At 40.5% G+C, this 12,880-nt stretch overlaps 1 protein-coding gene across 2 annotated transcripts in view; it reads left to right on the forward strand.

The window, feature by feature from the left end:
* Window positions 1-12,880, forward strand: part of Fktn (fukutin) — a 51,119-nt gene that overhangs the window by 10,171 nt on the left and 28,068 nt on the right. For both annotated transcript variants that reach the window (XM_021200553.2, XM_029540131.1), the window contains exons 3-6: window positions 5,110-5,169; window positions 6,244-6,447; window positions 9,996-10,273; window positions 12,175-12,307. In XM_021200553.2, coding sequence (XP_021056212.1) covers window positions 5,110-5,169; window positions 6,244-6,447; window positions 9,996-10,273; window positions 12,175-12,307 — 675 coding nt within the window. The remainder of the gene's footprint in view (window positions 1-5,109; window positions 5,170-6,243; window positions 6,448-9,995; window positions 10,274-12,174; window positions 12,308-12,880) is intronic.

The following is a 12,880-nucleotide window of genomic DNA, read 5'->3' on the forward strand; positions in this document are numbered from 1 at the left end:
ATCCTTGGAGGACTGGGTTACTGGATATTTCATGGGTGTACAATATTTTAAGTTGGTCTTGCGGGATATGATCATGAGGAATGTAGAAGGCCTTCACAATTAAAGAAAAAGCTTGTTCAAAAAGAATGAATCGCATCTATATCTATAGAAGAGTTCTGTGTAGAACGAGAGGAAACAGAGCACAAAAATCGAGGTGGAAAGTGTCTGGAATAACCTGGGTGTTAATATAGTTGTAGAGGAGTGAGAGATGAGAGGAGGGCAGGTAAAACTGAAGACTTTGCCGTCGTTGAGAGTGTTACCGACCAGCATAAGAACTTTGGGTCTTATTGGTAAGATTGAACCATGGAAATGAGCTATTAACATGGCATAGTTGTGACTAACCTACCTGCTCTATTTAGGAATAGATTATAGGAGCACAGGCTGAAAGGAACTAGTTAAAAGGCTACTATGGTTTACACAAGCGGTAGCAATGTCTTAGACAAGGGAATGACTAAGAAACCAAAAGCAGAGCTGTGAGGATTTGTGGATTGTTAGATGCAGGGTATGAATGACAGAAGGGAATCAAAAGTTACTTGTGTTTTGACTTAGGCAATAGAAGTGAGACATTGAGACTTTGCAGTTTATTGAGAGAAAAACTAGAAGAGCAAGTCTGAAGAAGGGTAGAGGGAGGACTTTGCATATGCCAGTTTTAGGTGCCTGGTGACGAACAGCCAGCCAGATGTGTGAGTCTGCAATTCACAGGAGTCCTATGGCTTGGAGTTATAAGCAGATAGATGGTATATACAGCTGTATGGTTTGGTGGTTCTGGTAAAGGCACCTTTCCTGAGTGTGAGCCTCCGAAGAAGCCACATAGTGGAGAGAACAAACTTCCACAAGTTATCCTCAGATCTCCAAATGCACAGCATGGCGCATGTGCTATCTCTAAAATAAGTAAATTAGTATTAAAGGAAGAGGAGCAGCAGAAGCAGCGGCTATGGGCTTGAGACACAGCTTAGCAGTTGAGAACATTTGCTGTTCTTCAAGAAGATCTAGATTTGGTTTCCAGCACCTGTGGGGTGGCTCACAATCTCCTGTAACTCTAGTTCTAAGAGAGTTTATGCTCTCTTCTGGCCTCTGCAGGCACTGCAAACATGTGATACAAATGTATAAGCAAAACACTCATACACATATAATAAGTAAATCTTTAATAAAAATAAAACACAACAAGACTTAATGAGATAACAAATAAGTGAACATAGATTTAAAAGAGAGAACATCTCAGGCTTTGGCCCCTTAAACTCGTTTCAAGGAATTGAGAACTAGCTAGTGAGACTAAGAAGGAATAGCCAGCCAGAGAGACATAGCAGGAGAGTGTAGTATGAGAATCATGAGAGTCCAGTAAATGAAGTATACCAGTGAAGCAGAAGTTACCAAGTCTTGTTAGATGAAATGAGGAAGAGCTAACAACCAACGGAATTAGTATTGTGGAAGTCAGTGGTAGATGTGAGTGTTTGGCAGAGTGGATCTGAGCTCAAGTGTTCTTATAGGAAAGAAAGGCAATGAGAGCAACCATTGGGAGTTTGTTATTTGGTTGGTTGGTTGGTTTTTTAATAGAGGGTTTCCTCAGTGTAGCCTTGGCTGTCCTAGAACTGGCTTTATAGCCCTATCTGGCCTCTAACTCACAGAGGTCTTCCTACTTCTGCCTCCCAAGTGCCGGAGTTAAAGGTTGTACCAACACAACTATCCAGCATAAAAGAGAACAAGAAATTGTTGAGGAAAAGGGCTGTCAAGAGTTTTTTGTTTGTTCCTTGTTTTAATTATTTTTAATGGAAAGAATAATGTTGTGTGTATATATTAATAGGAATGGTCCAGCAGAGAAAGGAAAGTTTCTGGAGCAGTGTCTTTGGCCAAGCAAAAGGGCATGCAATTTAGTAAGTAGAGTAACTATAAATAGGAATATAGATGGGTTATCTCTTATGAGAAAAGGGAAGTCAGACTATGTGAATGTCATTTAACTGGGGAGCAAACTATTGGGAGTGCTTGAAAGTTCTTTTTTTTTTTTTTTAAGATTTATTTATTTATTATATAAAAATATACTGTAGCTGTCTTCAGACATACCAGAAGAAGTCATCAGATCTAATTACAGATGGTTGTGAGCCACCATGTGGTTGCTGGGAATTGAACTCAGGACCTCTGGAAGAGCAGTCAGTGCTCTCCATCTCTGAGCGCCATCTTTCCAGCCCTTGAAAGTTCTTTAATTCCTTTTCTCAGGAAAGAGAAAGCAATGCCACAGATAGAATGAGGAAATGAGTTAAAAAGGCAAAAAGAACAGAAGTCACCCAAGAGGATGAGAATTAGTGGGCAAGGGAATGTAGGATTGCTCCACAGAATGAAGGCCTACTCAACATCTGTCGGGAATTGGCAGTGACAGCAGCGAACAGCCATGGTTAACTGTGTGCTTTCATGTGCAGACAACTGAGTAGCTGGATTTCTGTTGCTTATCTTGCTTTGTTTTTTGACTAAGAGATTCACGGTGTCATGCAGGTTGGACATCCTAGAACCCACTAATGATCCTCTGGCCTCAGCGGTCCCAGGGATTATACATATGTTAATGGTAGTGTGGTGGCACAGAGGAAGACTGGGGAATGGCTGCTGGTCAGAATGTGGTTTGGACAAGGTGGAGTGTTCTAGGTAGAGGTGATAGTAACAACTGTAAATATATATTTACCCCTCTAGTTGGTGGCATGGACCTAAGAGAGAGCAGGCCTGAAAATGAGGTGACCAATATTTCATGCAGTAGCCAACCTTATTCATAGCATCAGGCAGTTTACACTCTGAGGGCTAAGGAAAGTCACCTGAGTAAAGTGTACAATCACAAAGACCAGCTCATGTGCCTAGACACACATGAATAACCACAGCTCAAGTAAACTCACCGTTAGCCACTGCACCTGGGAAGAGCACAAAAACACATTCCAGGAACACTTCTGGGGTTGGAAGAAACAGGTCACAGGACTCTTAAGAGTTTCCTTACAGCTGGGCGGTGGTGGCGTACGCCTTTAATCCCAGCACTTGGGAGGCAAAGGCAAGCGGATTTCTGAGTTCAAGGCTAGCCTGGTCTACAGAGTTCCAGGACAGCCGGGGCTACACAGAGAAACCCTGTCTCAAAACACCAAAAAAAAAAAAAAAAAAAAAAAGAGAGAGAGAGAGAGAAAAAGAAAGAGAAAGTAGAATTTATGATATATGATCTTAATTCCAAAAAAAGCTGTAAAGTAATTGTCTTGGTCAGGGTTTCTATTCCTGTACAAACTCATGACTAAGAAGCAAGTTGGGATGAAAGGATTTATTCAGCCTATACTTCCACACTGCTGTTGATCACTGAAAGAAGTCAGGACTGGAACTCAAGCAGGTCAGGAAGCAGGAGCTGATGCAGAGGCCATGGAGGGATGTTCCTTACTGGCTTGCTTCCCCTGGCTTGCTAAGCCTGCTCACTTATAGAACCAAGACTACCAGCCCAGAAATGGCACCACCACAAGGGGACCTCCCCCCTTGATCACTAATTGAGAAAATGCCTTACAGCTGGATCTCATGGGGGCATTTCCCCAACTAAAGCTCATTTTTCTGTGATAACTCCAGCTGTGTCAAGTTGACACAAAATTAGCCAGTACAGTAATCTACTAGCTCACTGAAATGTACTTATTCCAAGTACAACATATTCAGTCTCTTCTCCTAAGGTAGGGCTGTATCTGCCTGCAGTTTCCATCCCTAGTCAAGACTGAAGATAACAAAGTTACTCTTTAGATTTGTTGTTTATTTTTCTCAAATGTACATTTTTTGTTACTCAATTGCAGATCTTGCAAGACAGTGAATCCAGCTCTGCCTTAGTTACTCTTCCTCTGGTCTTTCTCCTCCAGTTAACAAATTCTTCCTGACATTTAACCAAGCACTATGGCAGACATGCTAATACAGAGGCGACTTGGCTTGGGTACTTGTCCTTGAGGCTGCAATGAGAAGAAAACTGTTCTTTTTAAGAACGTTGAGGGCGTTGTGTTTGTAGGATGAGGCAGTTCTCATTGTCAGCATCTTCATTCATAATTCACAGGTACAAAAACATTGAAAACATAAGGAGCTGTCAGACTTCTTTGAGTTTGAGGCAGTCTTCTGATTTCTAGACCATCACATTCTTTCTTCTATTTAGTCTCAAAGCATTTTGGGGCTAATCATATGAAAGCTGATAATATTGCTTTCTTCCTTCTGACTCTCTAAACATGAACATTTAAAAAGGACTATTGTAAGTAACCTAGAGCATGTGAAATAATAGTGTACATAATGAGAAGTGTGGGCATTGGGGCCATCTCTCACCTAGAAATAATGACCTTGCTTTGCAGGAATGTTGAGGGGGCTTTGCAGGAATGTTGAATGGATGAGGGAGGAACCATCCCCCCCCCCCTTTTTTTCTTTTTTTAGATTTATTTACTATTTTATCTAAGTACACTGTAGCTGTCTTCAGATGCACCAGAAGAGGGCGTCAGATCTCACTACGGATCGTTCTGAGCTACCATGTGGTTGCTGGGATTTGAACTCAGGACCTTTGTAAGAGCAGTCGGTGCTCTTAACTACTGAGCAATCTCTCCAGCCCTTTTTTTCTTTTATTTCTTTTGGAAGTATGAAACAAAACCTGACACTCGGGAACTGCTCCTCATTATACTTTTTTAAAACTCATTTTGCCATCTCCTCACCAACTCTGTGTGGAGATGAAGTTAGGAATATCATGCAAGATGGATGACCCTAATTTCAGAGAGACAGCTGGTTCTAGCTGTAATCTCAGGGTTTTAGAGACTTGGGCAGGACAGAGAGAGGTGGTGGGGAGGAGGGACAGACAGACAGACACAGGAATGTGGATGTGGATGCTCTTTCTTAATGGGCATTAATTAATGGGCATTAATTGGTTCAGAAATGCTGGCCATAGCATTGGGCTATTTCAATAACTTGTTATACTTTCAGTGTTTTACATCTTGGGTTGATTGTAGTATAAAATTATATTACTGTTTGCTTCTGAGTATGAAAATAAGCATGTGGATATTGCCTGCTGGGCTTTGAATGTACTAAAATACCCTTTTTCCCCTCTGTTAGAATGGACCGGGTTCCTCAAAATCCAAAGGAAATCGAGTTGGATTTGATAGCACACAGTGGGTACGTACACCAGACAAGAAGTCTCAGTTACAGTGTTGTCTGGAGCTCAGTTATTGATCTACTCCTCAATATGTGTTGAAGGATGGCAATAACAATAACTACCTTGGTTATTGTTATGGGGGTAGACCTTCTACCAAGAGCTTTATCTCAGTTTGTCGGTGTGGAAACCTTATAAAACCAGTATCTATTGCTGTTCTCAGTTTAGCTAGTTAGAGAGAGTAAGGGCAGTTGGCTAGTAAGTATCTGAATCCAGATGGAAACTTTCCAGCTCTAAAATTCTTGTTCACTGAACTGTATTGCTTCCCCAGATAAATGAACATATGAATCAGAATTGATCTACAAACATAAAGGGAAATTAATAAATCAGGAATAAAAATCTCAGTGCTTTCTTTGGAAGAGGAAAGGAACAGATAATGAAATATATACACTACATTTTTTGTTTTACAAAATTTCATAACCTCCGTATTTTAAAAGTACATTTCTAAAAACTTTTTTCTACCTAATTAAAAATGTAAAACAATGCTGAGAGGGCAGAGTTAAACTGTAGCTCAGTTGGCAGAGCATTTGCCTAGCATGCAGGAGGCCCTGGGTTCAATCTCAAGCACTGTATAAACCAGACATGAGAGCAGGGGGGCCAGGAACTCAAGATCACCCTCAGCTACAGACAGACACTGTTCAGGCCAACCTGGCCTGCATGAGATCCTATGTCAACAACCGTTCTTAACACTGAAAAATAATGCTGGTTTACTAAACAAACAAGCAAGCAAACAAAAAAAAGCCTTTGATTTAAAATTTTTCTTTGTTTATTGCTTCTTCGTTTTGTCTTATTTATGTTGTTATTTTAAGACAACTGTAGCCTTGGTTGGCATGACTTTCTGTGTAGACCAGGCTTGCCTCTCAAACTTTGCCTCTCCCTCTAGAATGTTGAGGTTACAGGCAGTCATCATCATACTTGGCTTCTGTAGTGACAGAGCACTTACCTAGTAAGTGTGAGGTCCAGGGTTCAGTTCCCAGTACTGGAAAAAAATTCTATTGACTTAATGGTTTCATAGAGATTATTTTCCTCTGAAACAGCGTGCAGTTAAGAAATTTATTATGCTGACATCCAGCCAAAATGTGCCAGTGTTCCTTATTGACCCGTGGATTCTGGAATCAATTAATAAAAACTTCGAACAAGTGAAAAATGCTTCTCAAGGCCCGGCTTCAGAATGCAGATTTTTCTGTGTTCCTAGAGACTTTACTGCATTCGCACTGCAGTATCACCTGTGGAAGAATGAGGTGAGTGAGCTGAAAGTGTAAAACATCTATAGTCATATTGGAAAGATTTTCACAGAAGGATGTTGATATTAAGTTCAAAGCAGTGCTTCATTCTGTAAGCTCATTATAAGTTCAAAGCAACAGTTTCACATGGCCTTGCTTTAGCATAGTGCACACCTGTGGCTTCAGCCTCAGATCTGACCTAGAATGAATGTTTTTTCTTGAATACAAATCTTTCCCAAGCCTATTTCTCCTTTTAGTGTAATTGTGAAAGCTCATTGTGTTCCTTATTATGCAGCCTTTACTATTTTATGAGTAGCACATTCTAACATTCTGTTCTTGATTCTAACTTTATTACATCTTTTTAGCAAATCAGCTAAAACCATCTCTCAAAACTTTCTTCCTAGAATCAAATCAGGAATTCTATAAAATTATTAATTTATCTAAATAGTACTAATTAATGAAAGTTCACCTTTATGTTGATCTATAGGAAATTTGCTCAGTAGGGTAGGCTAATGCCCAGGAACCCTCAGGCTATGTAATAGTGACAGGAAAAGAATATCTTCTACAAGAAGCAATCCTGAGATGATTCTCTTGGGACCTTGCTTCTCAGAGCTCACCATCTTAGGCCACCTCCAGGAAGGCCACCTGCTAGTCTTAGCCTTTCCTAGATGACTCCTGAAACTTTTCTAGTAAGAGGCTATAATAATGGTGGCTCTCGATGTTAATTTGCCTCTCCATTAATACCAGGGCTGAAGTTCTATCTCCATTTCCACCGTTGTTCCAGCATAATCAGTACCAGCATAGAAACATAGACCAGAGAACGAGAGGCAGGAACGAGAATATCAGCCTTTCGAAGGGAAAACTTTTTCTCAGAAGCTTCTAGTAAATTGCTGTTCAGATATTCTGTTGGGATATTCAGTCTTGACCTTGAGGAGGTCAACATGGATGTTCAGCCTGTAGACAGGCAAGCAGGGGTCTTATGCTGCATTTCCACTCTGTTGCAGAAGGTGCATCTCAGTGTGTGACTTTGTCTACAACACTGTTCTTCCATTTTGTATGTACTCAGTACTAGTTTGATACTCATGGAGTAGTTTTTAGATGTTTCCAAAAGTTGAACTTACATTTCTACCCTCCTTTGTAGTTTCAAGATGAAAGACAGACAGGAATAAGGAGGAGAGGTGCTTCTTTAGTTCAGATATCTGTCATCATTTTCATCCAGTGTGGATGTGTTTATGTGTTGTAAACTTGGTCCCTGGAGCAGAGGTAGGGATATAGTCCATTTAAGTGGTAGAGACTGGTGGGAAAAAGATTAAGATAGCTTGAATCAGAAATATGAGCATTAGTCGTGAGCCATCATGAGACATGCAGACATTCTATAGCAGATCTGGTAAGTCATGTTGACTCTGGCAGGTTGGACTCCTTCTGGAGTGGCAGTGTACTCTGGGACAGCAGTATATGCTGCAGGTTCCTCGGTTTTCTCAAACTCAGTGTCAGAGATCTTGTCCCATGGTTCTGCCTAGGCAGTGATGCAGGTGAGAAACAGGTGAAGTGTGTATATGTGTGTTTATGGTCTTTGTTGGCTTGCTTTTTTTTTTTCTCATTTTATATTTTAAAGATGTCTCAACCTGTGGAAAAGTGAGAATGTGATATTATAAACTTCATTTTTATTTTTAAGCAAAAATAATACTGGTATTGAGTTCAAATGTCAGACCTCAGTATGCTAAGGTGCTGTCTGCCTTTCCTTTTCCTGAATACTGTGAGCCTTGGACTTGTTTATTTTGTCTTGTTTATTTTCTCATTCAAAAATGCTTATGTGTAAACTAGCATCTCACTTAGACAAGGAGTTAGGAGAATTCTCATGTGCATACACCTACCTCCTATCATCACTCATTTTATAGTTACATGATAGTCAGTCGACCTTATCGTGAGTAAATACTCACTAACTAGCTTACTCTGCTCATAGGATTCTCTGAGTTTTTTAGATTGGTGTTGTGACTGTACTCTGAGCCAAGCAGTTACCATCTTGGCGAGTTCAGCTGTGCTCTCTTGCAAACAGATCATTCCAGCTGGCCTTGACTGTTTATGCCCTCGTGGAGTGATAGACAGGGTCTCAACAGCTACCTAACACCTGCTATATGCAACGCTGCCTTAATGGCACCAGGTGAAGCTCTGGGGAGGGGCTGCACGACGTAAATGATGAGGACATAAACAGGATGGTCACTTGGTCACTCACAACACCAGTGTTCTGACCTCAGCCTCTAAATGCCAGTTTATTGATAAAGGAAATATTCCTCCACATTTCCAAAGTGTCCCTTGAGTGCGGTACTCTGCTACTTTAAAAGAAAGGAATATGCTCTATAGTTGTCAAGACTAAGACAACAGAGTCCACGGAAGAAGCAAAGGTCAGTTAGGGACTGAGATGGCCTGACAGGTGAGCTTGCTAGCTTTGATCATCAGTGCTTGTTTCTGAATTCTGTAGCAGTGAGGTATGCTTTCCTAAAGTTTTATGTTCATGACTGTAGGTTAGTCATAAATAATACCTTCCTGGCTGACCTCACATAGTTTCTGTGGGTATCAAAGGAGATAATCAGTGCGCGTGCATCTTGTACAGTTTAAGTGCCGCTGTATTATTAGCCGTTTTGAAAGTTGACTTTAAATATGTTTCCTTATTTAAAATACTCATGCTGCTTCTTATATAGAGTAGATATCATATCCAAATGCAAATGTAAGAATATAAGTAAAAGTTCTTTGGAGATTTTAAATTTCTAGTGAAATAAAAGATTTTTGGGGGAGTTTCAAATTTATAATCTTTCTGTAAGGATTACAGTTCACAGGGCACCATACTTAGCAGATACTAATGTGGTGTGTGTGTTGGGGGAATGTGTCTGTGTGTGTATGTTTAATTGAAACAGAATTATATCAGCCATTTCTAGGAGGACTGTTTCCCATCAGGCTTCCTGGTATTCTGGCTTATACAGGTTTTCAGACTCCGCCCTGCAATGTTCCCTGAGCCATAGATGCTTGAGTTGTGATGGAGATATAGCCACTGGATCAGCAGTTACTCTTAATAATATTTAATCATCTACTAAAATCTCCATATAGGATAATCTGAATAAATAAATCTTAATGGTTTTGAAAAGCATCCATTGTCTTACAGAATGTTGGGATCGGTTTCCAGATGTTTGCATTGTGGTGTGGGTTCTGTTACAGCATTTTTAAAGTCGAAGGAGATAACAATTGCAAGTTTGCTTTTCTGTTCCTGCTCCTTCATGTTCCACATCCACTTCATGGAAATCAGCGAGGGAACATTGAGGATGAGCATCCTCATCCCATAGGGAGGAGTTGGCATTAACTTTCAGAGTCCTTAGGGATAGTCTCCATTGTCCACAGTTTTCTTTTGCCACTTTAGTCTTTCAGCGCTACCTTCTGTTCACTACTCTCATTAAAAATGTTCTAGCAAAAAGGTAAAGATAAAAACATGGCCTAGTTAATGGTGTAACAGTTGTTTCGTCTTGTTACTAATATTTGGTTTTAAATAATCATGCTTGATCTTCGTCTTATGCTAGGGTGGCTGGTTTCAGATAGCTGAGAACATGGGGTTTCAATGCCTAAAGACTGAAAGCCAAGATCCTCGGCTAGATGGAATAGACTCACTTTCTGGGACTGAAATCCCTCTGCACTACGTCTGTAAGCTGGCCACTCATGCCATCCACTTGGTAGTCTTTCATGAGAGGAGTGGCAACTACCTCTGGCATGGTCACCTTCGACTCAAAGGACACATGGATAGGAAGTTTGTTCCTTTTCGAAAGTTACAATTTGGTCGTTATCCTGGAGCCTTTGACAGGTAAATCTATAACAATAAACAGTAATGAGTCAATAATATGATATGTTTATATTTATATATACACATATGTATACACACACATTGACGTATTATACCTCGGGGAAATACACTGTGATTCTGCAGTAGTGTGAATCCACAGTGCTGAGTGTCTCAAGGCAAAAAAGACTAACAGGATAGAGGTATACTGTGTTGGTGGATATATTTACAATAGAATAACGGTACTGAGAATAGTAAGGAAAAGTTACCGCAAAGCAAGATAGAGTGTATCCCTGGATAGGGAGGTAGAGGGGGGCTCCTGAATGGGGTACACAGGGATCTCCAGGGGAGCTGGCAAATCTCAGTGTCTGTGATGAAGGTGAGATCACAAGTGTTGTAACGCATGGTCTTATGTCTTACACATGCACTTGAGTGTGCATGTATGTGTTATAGTCTTACTTTATTTCCAATATGGCCTGAGGTGGTGACTCGCACCTGTAAATCCTAGCACTCAAGGTGAAGCAGGAGATTTGCCAGCCACGGGTGAGGCTGGGCTAAATAACAAGATCCAGGCCAGCCTAGATGGAATCACAAGACATTGCCTCGGAAAACTAAGAAATTATAGGAATAAAAATAATACTGTGCATAATAGTATACCCTTAACTATCTATCACAATGATAAAAATACTGCTGACAAGAAGTGGGTACCTGAAGAGACTCATGTAAAATGAGACCATAAATGTCAACTTTATAACCCAGAATAGCACTTTTCTTTCTCTTTGGAAGTCATTAGTAATGATGTTATAATATGTCTGATATACTAGAACTTGATGTAAATATAGCAGTGAATGTTTTTTGCTTTCAACTTCATCATTTATAAGAATTTTCATAACAAAGTCCTTTTGGGGCACTTTCTGAGAAACACTGCTCACTGTTATGCCATAGAACTGTAAGGCACATTTATTCTGTCTTCTTCTTAGTGTTTAAAACCACCCATGCAAGAAAGAGCTGAAAAGGTGGTCAAAACTGGAGAAATCAGGAATATCATTGGCCAAACGATTCCTGGTTGTCAGAAACAGTTTGTTGACATCTTTGACTATTCATATTTATGCATTTTTTCTTATTTTGTGTTTCAAACAGGCTTTTTAAGTAAGTCATTTAGTTCTTCAACTATTAAAAGTTTACTTCAATGTTTAGTTAATAATTTAGTTAAGTTCAAAATCACCGACAAAAACCTACCTTGTGAGTGTAACATGCGCCAGGCCTGTGGATAAAGCCGCCTGTGTCCTCTGTAGTTTCACAGTGAGGAGTAGGCAGTTCCCAAGCAGCATCCACGCAGGTGGGCTGCAGGTGGCTCTGGCCAGCGAGCCTTCTGGGTTACAGGGACTCACTTGGAGGTTTAACTGTAAGACTAAGTTAGCAACTGAAAATGATGTTACTCAACTTTCATTTCTGCTTCAAATGCCAAAGTACCTGGAAAATCATCTTAGACGCAGAGGCCTGTAATCCAGTTACATGGGAGGCTGAAGCAGGAGGATGGCAAGGTGCCAGCTTCAGCAATTTAAAGAGACCTTGTTCCCCCCCTCCAAAAAAAGAAAAAATATTAATTTAAATTGAAAGAGGGATAGGGTGTAGCTCAGTGGTAGCATGTACAAGGCCCTGGGTTCAATCCCTAGAGGGAAATCCATTCTCCTTCCCCTCAAATTTAGCTACATAAGTGAAAATACTTAAAACTAAAATTCCGGGTTGCTATTTGATGTCTGATTTTTCAAGATCCTAGTAAAGTTGCTGATTGATGCTCAGAAGATTTGAAGAAAATTCACTTGATGTTTAGCTCCTTTGCTAATGTTTACTGTCTTAAAAGGCCGGCAGTGTTCTGGATTAAATCTTGATAGTAACTTTTCTTTTTAACTTTTGTTTTTCAGGCCAGAGTTACAGCGAGTTACCGTTGATGGACTAGACATGCTTATTCCGAAAGACCCAGGGCGCTTTCTAGAAGAAGTGCCTCACTCCAGATTTATCGAGTGCAGGTATAAAGAAGCTCGGGCGTTCCTTCAGGTTAGAACAACCAAAACCTGTATTTCTAAACTAACGCTAAGGAGAGGATTGTGCTTATTTTAGTTTTTAAGAGGAGATGAAGAGGCTTCTGCAGAATAGGTTAAAATGGCTTGTTAAGTCCATCAGTTTTCACCCACTGATTTTCCTCTAATTTAAAGTTAAACACTAAACTCTTTTTCCCCCCGAGTGCCGGGGATGTAGTCTAGTTGGTTGAGTACTTGTCTAGTATGCATAGGGCTTGGGTGTGCACTCCATCACCACATGAACCAGGCATGGTATCAGGTGTCTGTAATCCCAGCACTTGGAAGATAGTGGCAGAGAGGTGAAGGTGACGCTCCATGTGGTGAGTTCAGAGGAAACCCTGACCAACAGACCCTATCTCAAAAGAAAACTTGAATTCTACTGGCTAGTATGGCAGGCTTGCAACCACAGCCAGCACTCAGCCAGAGAGCTCAAGTGAAAAGCAGCCCTGGGCTTCACACACACACACACACACACACACACACACACACACACACACACACAGGCAGGCAAACTTTTTTCTTCCCTGAATGTAGAATGACCATATACTTA

The sequence above is a fragment of the Mus pahari genome, chromosome 6, assembly GCF_900095145.1.
Source record: "Mus pahari chromosome 6, PAHARI_EIJ_v1.1, whole genome shotgun sequence".
Taxonomy (NCBI): Eukaryota; Metazoa; Chordata; class Mammalia; order Rodentia; family Muridae; genus Mus; species Mus pahari.